Source organism: Phyllobates terribilis, unplaced genomic scaffold (assembly GCF_046119375.1).
Source record: "Phyllobates terribilis strain yellow unplaced genomic scaffold, ASM4611937v1 Scaffold_5__5_contigs__length_657084704, whole genome shotgun sequence".
NCBI lineage: Eukaryota > Metazoa > Chordata > Amphibia > Anura > Dendrobatidae > Phyllobates > Phyllobates terribilis.
The window spans coordinates 203354149-203369620 of NW_027362765.1; the positions used below are offsets into that span (position 1 = coordinate 203354149).

At 45.6% G+C, this 15472-nt stretch overlaps 1 protein-coding gene across 8 annotated transcripts in view; it reads right to left on the reverse strand.

Moving 5' to 3' along the window:
• RALGAPB (Ral GTPase activating protein non-catalytic subunit beta) overlaps positions 1 to 14364 on the reverse strand; it is a 76513-nt gene extending 62149 nt beyond the window's left edge. For all 8 annotated transcript variants that reach the window (XM_073683741.1, XM_073683742.1, XM_073683740.1 and 5 more), the window contains exons 1-3: positions 14206 to 14364; positions 7883 to 8094; positions 7427 to 7629 (exon numbers count right to left, since the gene is read on the reverse strand). In XM_073683741.1, the coding sequence (XP_073539842.1) occupies positions 7427 to 7629; positions 7883 to 8068 (389 nt within the window). In that variant the 5' untranslated portion in view covers positions 8069 to 8094; positions 14206 to 14364. The remainder of the gene's footprint in view (positions 1 to 7426; positions 7630 to 7882; positions 8095 to 14205) is intronic.
• Between the last annotated feature and the right edge of the window lie 1108 nt (positions 14365 to 15472).

Sequence of the window (15472 nt, forward strand, 5' to 3'; positions counted from 1 at the left end):
AGCCCGCCAATAGGGCCTCGCATAACGCACATTGCTTGTGTTTGGTTTTGGAGGTACACTTCTCCCCCTAAACGGATAAGAAGGGACACCTTATCACCCAAGTGAACTTTCTCGAAGATCACTTACCCAGAGCTCAAATAGCCGGTACCGGTTTAGCTGGAGGACCTCTCTCAGCCGGGGGATCGTCCCTAGGGGCTGCAGATTCGTCCGTCTTGTTGGAGTCACGATGGCCGGACCGGGTTCGTCTACCTGAAGTCCGAGAATTGCTGGTGACTCGAGGGGGTCGTGTCTCCTGGGGCTCCCCAGGCGACCGCTGAGATAGAGAAAGCGGCAGCCGTTGGATTTGCTGCTGCTCGTCTTCAGAATCCATTAACAATAGAGTTCTGAAGTAGCTGGGAAGCCTAGAGCAGTGATATCTGGACGCTTAAAGGGGTATTCCCATCTCCAAGATCCTATCCCGATATGTAGTAGATGTAATAATAATAATAATATTAGCAAATACCTCCAATTAGAAATGTAGTATAGTTTTTCTGATTCGCTATGTCTCTTTCCTCATGTGCAGGTATTGCAGGACCTTAGGTATCCATGGTTACGTCCACTGATAAAGTGACAGTTAGCTAGCTGCTAGTGGTTGTAACCATGGATACCTAAGGCATTGTAATGCCTGCACATGAGGAAAGAGACACAGCGAATCATAAAAACTTGGGATAGGATCTTGGAGATGGGAATACGCCTTTAAATAGGAGTGTCTTCTGCCCTTTAATTTCCCCTCTTTTTTTTTTTTTTCTTTCATTGCCACCTGCTGGTTGGAGGGGAGAATGCAGCACTCACGCGGCATCTGCATGCATGTGGACAGGACTTCCTGTCTGGTCACATGACCACCCGGTATCAGGCCCCGCCCCCAGCCTAGTAAAAGACCGGAAGCATGCGGCGCCAGTCATTGAGGAGCTGCTTCTGTAATCGGCGCTTTCTCCCTCCAGCAGCCTGCTCCAGCTAGCGTTCACCTGCTGCTACGGGCGGCCCTACCCCCGGGGTGCAGCTCCCCCAGCATCCTGCACGCAGGTCTGGGGCTGCCAACCCCAGACAGGGGCGCAGCCCCCCAATGCTGTGCGCATCTCAAGTTGGGCTGCCGTCCCCAGATAGGGGCGCAGCCTCCGTCATCACGATCAATCTGGCTGGAGCTGCCACCCTAGACAGGGGCGCAGCTCCCACAGCCGAGGGCACAGGACGGTATTGGATATCTTCACAGGTAAGCCTGTCAGAGGTTCCCTCCATCAAGGACAGGAAACCAAACTGAGGCGAGAAGAGAGGGCCGCCCCTTTTAAGCCTGTAGGTTTCCTGTCCTTGGTGGGCAGATCCCCTCTCTCTTGTGGTGCTGTCATGGTCGACCGATAAATTAAGGTTGAAACAAATGTATTTGTTCCACTCCAAGATGTCAGATGAGATTTGGCATACTCGCCCTTCCAGCTCAGGCTTTTCTGGAGGCTTACAGCGGCTTTGAAGCAATGCCTGCTCGGTTCTGAAGTCACAGTGACTTTCTGCAGCAGTCAAGTGACTAGAAGAGCATATCATCAAATGTTTCTCTTCTATATCAGACAACATCTTTAAGAGAGATCCTGCCAGGTCCGATAACGCTATTAACTAGCAGATAGGGTTAATCTGAAAGTTAATGCAGCTCGGTTGCTGTACGGAAAAGTTCAGCACCCAGGAAAAAAATAAACTGTATTCCTCCCAGTAGCTCCTGGCTTTCAGTCATACAGGTGTGGCCGCATGGCTACAGTCCGTCATCACTCACAGCACAGAGAGAGGCGGCTGTAAGTATGTCCCGGCACTGACTGACTGGCAACTCACTCAGCAGTGCATCTATGTTGAGCTGGCTATCAAAGTGCCAAGGCGTGCTTACAGCTGCCGCTGACAGTATAATGATCGATGACAGTAGCCACACTGGCACGCTTGTATGACTGAAAGCCGGCGGATCCTGGGAGGAATAAAGTTAATTTCCCACCAGGTGCCGCACTTTCAAAGCGGCAGGGCACCTTCCTAAACACTATTTTCCTGCAGATTACCCCCATATCAGCAGGTTAATACAGTTATCCTACCTGACAGGTTCCCTTTAAGAAAGATGTGACCTCTCTTGAATATGTAACTTTTATGTAGAAATATATTCATTTAAAAAAAAATAATACCAAAAGTTTTTTCGTTGCCATTTTTAGGTTTTAATGTAGATACTAAAAACAATGAGAAATGTGGGTTAGGCATTTATGAAAGTGAAATGCCACAACAAAAATGTTAGTGCAAATCCAATGGTAAAAGCTCCCCAATATATTTATATAACAAAAGATCTGCATGAACCTGTATATTGCCAAAGATCTCCACCTCAAAGATAGCGTTCTCTGCGGCAAAATAATGGTTTCTTTACACAAATAGGTTCTGAGCAACTGCTGATGTTATGTCAAATGCAAGATTACAGAGTAACCAGATCTGATGGAACAAGGGTGTACCGAGGACACCAATTAGTAGGAATCATTAAAGGGGTTGTCAGGTCTTCTGAAAAAGACGTTGTGACTGATGAATCCTTACAGCTTGCCCGCACGCTGTTAAAATTCTGTGGCATCGCTGGTCAGAGAGCGAGTCACGTGATTGCAAGTATGCATAGTGCATACTTCTGGCCACATTCTGACTAGACATGCTCAGCCTTGCTCAATTCACTCGTATTAGCGAGGACTAGCATGTCTAGTTGGAATGTGTCTGAAAGTATGCAAAATGGAGCTAAATAGAGTGACTGCAGACTTTGTCAAAAGACCAGAAAATTTAGCTTCAGTTTCTGCAGAACGAGGCAGCGATTAGACCGCTCAAGATGCAGTTTTTATAGTGGCTATATTCCCTACAAGGCTATGTGCCTAGCTTTTACTGCCAGTCTAAGGTCTGAGAACAAAATGTTCCACATGTTCCTTTTTATGCCACAAATGTCACTACTAGAATAAGGCCAGTCTGGTCTGATGGTGATACTACAAGCAATGAGTCACTTTTAGAAGCAAGAAGTGAATGCATTATAAGATTATTAGTATTAAATATGGGGAGCATCTCATATGTGACCCAATTAATCATCTAGTATGACTCAACCTCTTACATAACGCGCTTCATTTACTGTCAGTCCCACACACATCAAATGCCAGTCACTGCCGTCTTATTGTTACGCCACGCTCTGAAAGCGCTATGTATACAGTGGGTCCATAAAAGCTGTGATATACAAGAGACATCCATATAACACATACACTATAAGGGTTGGCACTTTTGTTGACAAATTGAATATACAATAAAAAAAAAAAAAAATAAAAAATAAAAAAAAATAACCTGTATTTTTTTTTACCCAAAACATCCTCCTCTCCTATATCGAAAGAGAATATCTATACCCGGCTGCATGAGGGCATCTTAATATAAGACCAGGCACAATAAAGCTGCAGTTAAACACAGATGGTGACCGATCAGACCAATCTTATATATGGCGAAATTGGAAGTTTATAAGCAATTACTTTCTTCATTTTTATGATCTTCCTAAAGAAGCCTTTCATATATTTCCTATAATAGAGTATTCGTTCCCATTTTTTTAATTTTTTTTATTTGTATGCTACAGTCATTAAGATTGATGTATCCGATCAGATCAATACAAAAGTTTCTTTGAACAACATCTAACACACTCCACCTTAAAGGGAATCTGTCAGTAGGATCAACCCTCCTAAGCAGTCTTCATGGGCATGTAGGTCATATGAAGCAGAATAAAATACCTTGATATCTATGTTCTGATGTCTTATTTCAGGGAAATCATGGTAATTATTAAGGACCTCTTCCAGGCAATGGGGACAATTTTGTCTGGAAGATAACTTTGCCCCCAGAGCTTGTTTTACATGAAGGGGAGTTACCAGTGTGACGTGTATGAAGTTTGCTGCTTCTGTGTCTTTAAGGCCACAGCCCCACTATCTATATTTGGTCAGTATTTTTTCTCAGGAGTGGAAGCCAAAACCAGGTGAGGAACAATCAGAGAAAAGGTATAATAGAAACAAGTCACCAATTCTGCATTTATCACCCACTCCTGGTTTTGGTTCCCACTCGAGAAAAAATACTGACCGAATACTGACCCAATACTGACAGTGGGGCCGTGGCCTTAGTCAGATGCTTCTAAGGTTTCTAAACTACAATTATGAGCATTTCATAAGTTTTTAAAGATTTTAATAAAATCTTTTTTCCTTATTTTTCCCCTCCACTGCAGATATTCGCTTGTAAATTTTATATGCTAATATTTACTTTGACCAAGTGGGTGTGAAACGATTCTTCACTAGAAGAGTTTACCTTCGGCGCTGCTTGACACTGACCAATCATAATCAGGAGGTGTCAAGCTGGGGGAAAAAAAAAAAGGAAATGCCCCTAGAGGAGTTTGGAAGAGACGTCTCCAGTGTGACATGGTAAGACTCATGTCTAACTAGGTCAACACAGATCTAACTGCTGGTATTAACTGTGCAGGGGAGCAGAGCAGGCTTGTGTGTCATTAAAACCACTGCTCTACATCTATCCCAGACATTGGAGAATAATGCTCCGGGACCTAGAAATGATACAAAGCAGTGTTTGTGACAAGTCCTGATCACATCCTACAGCTCTAATCTCACAGCACCATCATGCCGTGAGATCAGAGCTGTAGTGACATATCAGTGCTTGCCACATACAGCAGTCTGCATCTAACCCAGGTACCAGTGTATTACATACAAAAATAAAGTTTTATTTAGAGCTTCACTTAGCAAGTAAATGTAGTGAAAAATAATCTTTAAACTTGATGAATTTGTCAGTAAAAATTCATACAGAGGCTCAATATTTACAGTGTTGACCCTTATTTTTCAAGACTTCTGCAAGTCTGAAAGGTTGCACGATGCTATACAGTGGGCATGACTGGACTCGTGGTAGTGCTCACCTTTTCTTCTGTGGACAACCAGTCGTCCATATGTCCGAACGGGGTTTCATCAGAGAAAATAACTTTACTTCAGTCATCTGCAGTATAATCCCTCTACTTCTTGCAAAATGTCAGTCAGTTGTTGATGTTTGTCTTTGGGCGAAGTGGCTTCTTTGCTGCTGTTCTTGACACCAGGCCAGCCTTACAAATGCTTTTCCTCGCTGTGTGTGCAGATGCACCGACATAGGTCTGCTGCCATTCATGAGCAAGCTCTGCATTCATGTTGAACATCGTATAGCCAAATCCTCTTTAGGAGTTGGTCCTAGCACTTGCTGTACTTTCTTGGGTGCACTGAAATGTTTTTCACATCATTTGAGCCTCTCTCTTTGAAGCTCCTGATGATCCGATAAATAATTGGTTTAGGGGCAATCTCTCTTTTTGAAGCTCCTGATGATCCGATAAATAATTGGTTTAGGGGCAATCTCTCTTTGAAGCTCCTGATGATCTGATAAATAATTGGTTTAGGGGCAATCTCTCTTTGAAGCTCCTGATGATCTGATAAATAATTGGTTTAGGGGCAATCTCTCTTTGAAGCTCCTGATGATCTGATAAATAATTGGTTTAGGGGCAATCTCTCTTTGAAGCTCCTGATGATCTGATAAATAATTGGTTTAGGGGCAATCTCTCTTTGAAGCTCCTGATGATCTGATAAATAATTGGTTTAGGGGCAATCTCTCTTTGAAGCTCCTGATGATCTGATAAATAATTGGTTTAGGGGCAATCTCTCTTTGAAGCTCCTGATGATCTGATAAATAATTGGTTTAGGGGCAATCTTAAAAGCAGCAATATCTTTGCCTGTAATGCCCCTTCGCCACAAAGAAATGACGCACTCACACATTTCCTTGGAGTTAACTGAAGACTATGATTTAAAGCACCAGCCCCCTTTTAAAGCAACCAGTCTGCTGTTATAATTCAATCTGCATGACAGAGTGATATTAGCTGACCTCATAATACTTTCTCTTGAGCTAATGAGAAGATAACAGATGATGTAAGCAGGCAATTTTGTAGCACAGCGGAAATGGGTTTTTTGTGATTAAGCAAGGAATGACTTTGTAATTTGTTGCAATTCATCTGATCAATCTTCAGTTCGAGTTAAAGCAAATTACAACAAAAACTGAAGCAGCAAACTTTGTAAAAACCCCAAAATATGCCACTCTCAAAACTGCTGGCCACGACTTTAGTGGCTGCTCCTGGGTACTGCAGGTCAGCTCCTTTTCATTTGAATAGAAGGCTTACACATGGGGTTTGTTGAAAATTTGTTAAGTCGCTGGAATACTCCTTTAAAATCCATGCTAATGTTGGGGAAAGGGGTAAAAAGTGATAACTGGATTACATAATACCCAAACATAAACACACTAAATCGGGGAGCGATCATCATGCAGATCAAAAGAAAAAAAATATAGGCTAGACTGTCACCTGCAATATCCACAACTTTGTTTTCTTTGTGTGTTAGAACAAAAATCTAAAAATATTTCCTGTCTTCTGCTGTTGTAAAATGGAAATGTACTTGCCTAAGAACAAACAGGAATTCCTGCCTGCGGGAGCAGATATCTAATAACGTGCTGATCCTTCATTGTTTCAGCACAAGCCTCTCCAATCCCCATTAGCTGGGAAGTTAACTACAGATGGGTGTAGACTGCTCATTCCCTGTCTTTTTAAACTTTGGCAGATTAAAAACATTTGTAGAATGAAAAAAAAAGACAAAACTATACTATGAAGCATCCAAACCCGTTTAGTGTCAATATACATGTATCATATGACCATGTCCGTTTTTGTGTGGACCCTTTGGCAAGGGAGTAACTATAATAGGTTTAGAGGTTGCAATTGCACCAGAGCCCTGAAGCCCAAATGGTTCTTTTGCCCTACTTTAGTAGACCAATACTATTATAGGCCCATGATAGTTGGGGGTCCTGTTGGAAATTTTGCATTGGGGCCCAATAGCTTCATGTTACGCCACTAGTTTTGCGTGATATCAGTTTTCAACAGAGCCTCATGCATTAGATGATCAATTCTGATTCACGAAAAAATGGATCAGAACAAAACATGCTCTGAGCTTGAAGGGATTGGGCCACAACTGAGTAACCCCAAATGAATGGTCTCAGGGTGCCGCTTTTCTGCTCTGAACACCGTGTCCCCCATAGTCAGTCTCATATGTCATGTGATCACTCCAGCCTTCACATTTCAATACGAGCAGAAGAAACACTGTTGTCCATTCAGACATAATAGAGAAGACCGCGGTGAGCGAACAAATGACATGGTCCATGTCAGTAGACCAGTGAGGAACACATAGCTGTGAGCAGAGTAACCTGAAATTGCACAAATAACTGGAAAAATTACTATATATATTTTTTTTAATAAAAAAAAGTCCAAGGTTAGAGATTCTTATTAGGGCTTTCCTACTGGGTTGGTTAAATTAAATGTTCTCACCTTGGAACGAAGACATTCTGCAGGTGCTTGAGAATGATCTGAATGTACTTGTTTGGTTCCCGGATAACAGGCTGGGGAATGGTATCTTTAGGAGTAACCAAAGCCATGATCCAGTCGGTGTACACGTCCACGCAGTACTTCACAGTGTCTCCCTCTAGTGGTAACGTGAGGCCATAACAGATCACCTCCATGGTCCATTTCACCTGGAATGTAGAATCACAACATACTGGTAGATCATTTACAGATCCATAGCAAGACTGTCTGATAGTAACAAGCCAACATTAGTAATTTGGGAGGATCCCAGGCAGAAATACATCATTAAGAAGAATCACTGCTTTTCTGTAATGTGTTTTATCTACCTGAAAACAAGTCCTTCTCACACAACCTTCCCCACCAACTTCCCAGCACTGACCACGCAGCTTTTAGCGTACGGCCTGGGCAAGGCATTGCTCTTACCTGTTTATCAGTTTTCAGTATGCTTTCATTTCCAGCAGTGGAGGGAACATTAAGTGCCTGTCCCAATGGACGGACCACGGCGTTTGCCACGTCTCGGCCCACATTTTCAGGATAGCTGTGCAATACACTGGTGTGACCCTGATCATTCTTAATAACAAGGTGCAGCGTCCGCCACTCCGAGTACATGATGAACGCGTCTCAGGTCCCACTGCCTAAGAGAGGTGAAAATAAATCACATTACGTCAAGCCAAAAGGGAAGTTCAAAAATCACAATCATCTAAAGTATAACATACATATTTATGGGAAAAAATTACTTACAGTAAGTGGCAAATATACCATCTGCAAAAACAGGCTGCACGTAAACCTCCACGTGAACGAACCCAAGTCAGCACAGAATGACTGTTCAAACTAAGTCCCACCGCTCCACGGAGTGGCCAATCATTTACATACACCTTCTTGTTTTCCCTGAATCTTCACCCCGTCCCTCTTCTTTGACAGCCCTGGCTTCATAGAGCCAGAGGAGTGTGGAGATAGATGGAAATTAAGCAGATGGGAAGGTGCATATAAATGATTGGCCGCCGTGACGCATCGAGCGCCTGTACTTGGCTTGAACAGACATTCTGTGCTGACAGTCCCTTTAAAAGGGAACCAGCCATCAGATTCATGCTGCCCAAACCATAGGCAGCATGAATCAGAAAAAGGCTTTGCGATTGCAGATGTATATGCTTTACTCCGAAACACTCAGGACTAGTCAGGCGGGTGTCTGGTTTATGCTGCTGCGGTTCATTTCTGCTGCTCTTTAAAGCGGACTATGTTTGTCAGACAATTATCTTACGTATATGGGCAGGTTAACATGACTATTCGTGTTGCAAGCTGTGAACATGCCATACAATTTTTTGTTGTTTACTGATGTACACTAACCTAACCAAGACAAAAGTCACCGATCAGACTTCCACGTGGCTACATGGACCCCCGTTAAAGAAGTTATATTTTAGACTACCCCACCAATGTATCCCCCCCTGGCCCCTAAGACTTTTTGTAAATACCTTATGTTGCTGATAATGCCTGTAAGCGGCGCTATCGGTGGCCGCTCACAGGCATCACGTGACCCCGCGCTGACGTTACGTCAAGTGAGGCGTGACTGAGCGCTGGGGTCCCCGTGGAACCAGGAAGCCAAAGACCCCCGGCTGCTGCCAGCACTTGTCGTGACATCGGGGGTCACGTGATGCCTGTGAGAGGCCAGCGATAGCGCCGCTCACAGGCATTATCTGCAATGGAAAGTATTTACAAAAAGTCTTAGTGGCCCCGGGGGATAGTCTAAAGTAGTGGACAACCCCATTAAACATGCATGCAGCAAGCGTTCCTGGTACATTCTAAGCGCATATTACAAAGACCATGTAAATACAGCACAAGACATCTGGAAATGTAGCTGTTCTCCTAAACCCTTTTATAGAGATAAATTGGCACTTCAGTTTTGTTTTCTTCATGCTGTCACTAGCCCCCAGTAGATATAATTCTGATAGTGTTACTTTAGGGCTCATTCAGAAATCAGTAATTTTTCTCAAATGCACAAAAAAAACCTGACAGTTTTATCAGTATTCTGGACCAGATTTTCATCAGTGTTTCAGTTTCTACCACTAGAGTTTAGGCAGTTTTTCTCATATGCAAAAACCCTTCCCTAAAAAACTGAGGTTTCTCAAATTACATGAGTGGCACCCAAGTGCTGTCTGATTTTTTCATGGACACAAACTAACATTGGTGAGTTTGGACATATCTTCATGTGTTGGTGTGTAGAACTTGTCCTGTAATAACACAAGGACACATGAACAGCCCCATAGACTATAACGGATATGAGGTCTATCTGTCAAAAACACAAAAAGAGCTAGTATGTGAAAAACTGCATGGACTGTACCACTAAAGTTCTCCACAGTTGGGAAGATAGTATCACATATTATGATGATGACTGCATAGCTCCTGTCACAGTTATAATGTTGGAGATCACAGTTCTGCCTCCCAATATAATGTTTGCTTTTTCATGAGACTATAGAGGGAAAGATAATCACAATGTCATCACAGCAGACAGGGTTGGTACTAGGTCTAGCTGGTTGTGTGACAGCATTTATAAGTGAGGTGTGGCTAACAAAGTGGGGGTAGGAGAGCATGGATGGAAAAAAAAACCTAAACACTTTAATGTTTGGTGTGATCCTCTGAAGCTCAAACACATAATGCCATAGAAAAATGGAAGTCACTTGTGTGAATGACCGAACATAATAAAAAGACAGAATTATGCAGCCAAGCACCAATTCCTCATTCAGATGTCAAACCGAGTCCAGTTTTTAATCAGCCAAGCAGCCTAATATACAATACTGGGAACAAGTGCTGCCTTCCAGATCTGTTCACACAGATCCATAACTCAGCGCAAACCCAAAGGTTAAATACAACCATCCATAATGCAGAAGGATTATAGCACCCATTCTACTCATGGTGGCCTTCCTTCACGAGTGGCATCTTACATTCAGGGAATCTGCAGAGCTTTATCAAGGACTCATGACACTATAAAAAGCTGTGACAGTCTTCTCTATACACAGGCACCACCTCCACAGATCTCATTATAGGAAGGTTCCAAAATCAGATAAGCGATATATACTATAAACCATCACGTAATCGTATATTTGATTTCCCTCTAAAGGTTTGATTAAAAGGGGTATTCTCAAGTTATCGCTTATCTATTGGATAGGGGATAATATCCTGATTGCTGGGGGTCTGACTGTTAAGACTAAATCACTGATCCCAAGAACCAGGGCTCTAAAGAGTCCAGTGTGAATGGAGCGGTGGTCTTCATGTGCACGGACGCTCCAGTCATTCCTAATGGGACCACCAGAGATAGACAAGAGCTGCACTCAGCAGGTCTTCTGCACTTCCATATGTACAAAGAGAGCGACAGAGCAGACGATCGACTTCCGTTCAGGAGAGTGAACCTCTGTACAGAGCTGTGGCTGAAACCAGCACTTGTAACATAAGGATAGATGTAGCAAAACAAGAACTATTCCTCCCCCAGTGCTCATCACCACCGTCCCAAAGAGGAAACCTTGAGACCCAAATGGTAGACCAGAACCTATAAATAAAATTATTTTACTTCATACAGAAAGGGAAAATCACAGATAAACCCATGAAATGACATCGTTTAAAGAAGAGGAAGCGTATAGCCACACAGGACTACTATAGAATGAGCCAGAGCCGGGGGCGGAGAGGAGCCAGCGAGTAGAGCCAGAGCCAGCCGGGGGCGGAGAGGAGCCAGCGAGTAGAGCCAGAGCCAGAGCCAGCCGGGGGCGGAGAGGAGCCAGCGAGTAGAGCCAGAGCCAGCCGGGGGCGGAGAGGAGCCAGCGAGTAGAGCCAGAGCCAGCCGGGGGCGGAGAGGAGCCAGAGCCAGCCGGGGGCGGAGAGGAGCCAGCGAGTAGAGCCAGAGCCAGCCGGGGGCGGAGAGGAGCCAGCGAGTAGAGCCAGAGCCAGCCGGGGGCGGAGAGGAGCCAGCGAGTAGAGCCAGAGCCAGCCGGGGGCGGAGAGGAGCCAGCGAGTAGAGCCAGAGCCAGCCGGGGGCGGAGAGGAGCCAGCGAGTAGAGCCAGAGCCAGCCGGGGGCGGAGAGGAGCCAGCGAGTAGAGCCAGAGCCAGCCGGGGGCGGAGAGGAGCCAGCGAGTAGAGCCAGAGCCAGCCGGGGGCGGAGAGGAGCCAGCGAGTAGAGCCAGAGCCAGCCGGGGGCGGAGAGGAGCCAGCGAGTAGAGCCAGCCGGGGGCGGAGAGGAGCCAGCGAGTAGAGCCAGAGCCAGCCGGGGGCGGAGAGGAGCCAGCGAGTAGAGCCAGAGCCAGCTGGGGGCGGAGAGGAGCCAGCGAGTAGAGCCAGAGCCAGCCGGGGGCGGAGAGGAGCCAGCGAGTAGAGCCAGAGCCAGCCGGGGGCGGAGAGGAGCCAGCGAGTAGAGCCAGAGCCAGACGGGGGCGGAGAGGAGCCAGCGAGTAGAGCCAGAGCCAGACGGGGGCGGAGAGGAGCCAGCGAGTAGAGCCAGAGCCAGACGGGGGCGGAGAGGAGCCAGCGAGTAGAGCCAGATGGGGGCGGAGAGGAGCCAGCGAGTAGAGCCAGAGCCAGACGGGGGCGGAGAGGAGCCAGTGAGTAGAGCCAGACGGGGGCGGAGAGGAGTCAGCGAGTAGAGCCAGAGCCAGATGGGGGCGGAGAGGAGAGAGAGTTGGGGACCTCTAAGCGATGCCAATACCGGTGGTCTGGACAGCTATTCTTGCCACCCAAGCTGCAGTGCAGTTTTAACTTGTTGCGGTTCAGCCACCTGAGTAGCAGTTCAGAGGGTGTTATTCAGACACGGCAAATTTACTAGACGCAGTAATCCCAGTCCAGGACTTTAATATAACTTATTATTCAGGGCTGTGGAGTTGGAGACCATTTTGGTGGAGTTGGTATAAAATGGAGACTCCAATTCCGACAATATATAATAAATTGAGTACAGTAGTTCAATGCAGTTTGTGGGGAATATTTTTTCATAAGAATTTGGGAAAGTTATGAAATGTCCTATAAATGTCTGTCCTATTCCTGATCTAAGGGTCTAGACTTTTAGCTGAGATGAATCTGTGCTACAGTAAATGTATCACTTAAACATGAGCCATGTATGAGGGAGTCGGAGTCGTGGAGTCAGTGTCATGGAAATTGAGGAGTCAGAGGTTTGGCTTACCGACTCCACAGCCCTGATTTGCATATTCTGCTAATAAACCACAATTATGCCGAGCCAGCAGGCGCATTGACTGGGCGTTGTGTTTGACACCAATCTCTCCTTCACCTTCCACATACAATCTCTTGTCGCTTGCACCTGAAGAACATCTCTAGAATCTGCCCCTTTCTCACCTTGGAAACAACAAAAACCCTCACTGTGGCCCTGATCCACTCCCGCCTTGACTACTGTAACTCTCTATTAATTGGCCTCCCCCTCACTCGACTTTCCCCCCTCCAGTCCATCCTTAATGCTGCAGCCAGGGTCATCTATTTGGCTAACAGTTACTCAGACTCCTCCGCTCTGTGCCAGTCATTGCACTGGCTGCCCATGAATTACAGGATCCAATTTAAATTGCTTGTTCTCACCCACAAAGCCCTCCACAGTGTGGCACCCCCCTACATCTCTTCCCTCATTTCTGTTTATCAGCCTACCCGTTCTCTACGCTCCGCAAGCGACTTTCGACTAACATCCATACTAATCCGTACCTCCCACTCCCGGCTTCAAGACTTCTCCCGAGCTGCACCTATTCTTTGGAATGCTCTACCCCAAGAACTTAGGATGAACCACAACTTACACAGTTTTAGGCGCTCCCTAAAAACACACCTGTTTAAAGCAGCCTATCACCTTCCCTAATCGAAGTCCTTTTATCTTCTTATAGCCCATCCCTTATTTCTCCAAACATGAGTCTCCACCGAACCAAAAAGCACTACAGATACTGGTTGGTGATGAGCTCATGCAGCCTTTATCTATCCCTCATCCCCTCAAAATGGCTGGACCATCCTTGTAAATAAGCCATTGTCCGTTGTGTCACCCCCACCTCATTGTAGATTGTAAGCTCTTACGAGCAGGGTTGTCATTATTTTTGCTGTAACTATTATCTTTAGCTATGTTACTTATGACGGTTGTATATGAACCTGTGAATTGTTAAGCGCTGCGGAATATGTCGGCGCTATATAAATAAATATTATTATTAAACCTTCCAGCTCCAAGATCACTGCTTGCTGTCAGAGAAGATAAACACTTGTTTACTCCCAGAGGCGACAAATCTAGTACAGATGTATTCAGGCTCATAGACCACCTGTGTGCCCAGCACCAAACAGCCCAACACACGGGCGTATCAGCCACGGACCCCGCAGTCACTGGTGGACCCCATCATCTGTGGTGCTGTCCTCTATAACCAGTGAAACGCCTTATCACCACCCGGGAGCCTGTGATTCACCAATACTAATATCACAGACGGGCCCCACTCAGGATCACAGGGTGGGCACCACTCCCTGGTGTGGGGGGGCATCCCATGTCCTGGGTACATGCCCATTCTCACCATGTTGTTATTATTACAAGGTGTCAGCCCTAAGGGAGGATCAGGCTGTCCAGCCAGGAGGAACTAAAGAGCCACAACACAAACAAAGTGACTCATGGGAAGAAGCAGCCACTAGGGCAGGGTCCTCAGCACCAGGACGAGCCATGGTGACCAGCACACCCCTGCCGACTCCAGGGTAACGCACTCGCTGCCCAGCAGGTACAGTAACGTGCCGAGCCCGCCTCCTACCGTACCCAGTGCTTCTCACAGCTTCAGTCTGGCATTAGTGGCGCTTTCCTTCCCAGTAGAGCAGTCACAGGCCCAGCCTGGTCACCGCTTCCGCAACCCGCAGGGCGGATCATCTACAGCCGCCGCAAGATGGCCGACTCGCCGCTCCGGTCACATGACGCAAGACGTCCTCAGAGGCCATTGGCTACCAGCTGACGCACGTCGCCATACTACCAATAGAAATTCTTGTTTCATTGACGTTAACCCCGGAAGAGGGCGGAGCCTCTGTTCTCTATAGTGAGTCGTGGAACGCATATTGTTGACAGTGACAGGTCTAGGGAAGCTGCGCATGCTCATTCTGCTGACAGTTATCTGGTGCAGCAGGATCTCAAAGTCGTTTGTTTGTGCGAATGCTGCTGGTGGGAGGACGGGTCATCATAGGTCATAGGTTACACTAGGGGCCCAGGTTATAGCAGATCTGTCTATAGGAGTTGTCTGTATTGCCCCGGGACACGTGTGTGAGCAATGACTATGTACTGCTCATTATTTTCTATAATAATAACTTTTAGTTATATAGCGCCAACATATTCCGCAGCACTTTACAGTGAAGGACATGTACAGCCATTACAAACAATACGATGTATCACATTTCAACAGTTACAGGAGCTTACAATCTACAATCTATAGTCAGGTTATTGTTACGGTAATGCAAAGTGGTTATTAACCCCTTCATGAGCCAGCCAAATTTAGTTCATCCCCCCTTTCTTCCACGAGCCATGACTGTCCCCATAGCCGTATGATCACTTGTACTTTGCAGGAAGAGTTGTAGTTTAGAGTCACGTTTACTTTACTATATCATGTACTGGCAAACTGGAAAAATAAAGTCAGGAGAAATATTGAACACCCCAACATTCCTTCATACGCATGGCTTGTGCAGTAGAGCTGGCATTACATTCCACCAGTCACTATGGATACCAAACTGCTGTTTTTTTATGGTTTTAAAAAAAAATCCAGAACTTTGTAAGGCTATGTTCACACATCGCGTTTTTTCAGCTTTTTTTTTTCTGCAGCAAACCTGATCTCTTGGCAGTTAAGAAGCTGCATAAAAACTCAGGTTTTTGTGCATTTTTGCTGCGTTTTTCAGGATACCAAAATTCAGCTTTGCTTCCACCACAGAAGCATGAACACAGGTCACCAATGCAAGACATATGTGAAACCATATTAACCAGAATTATAAATGTAACAGTGGGGGAGGTGAATTGTTCAGGAATAGTTTAACTAAGACACTGGCAG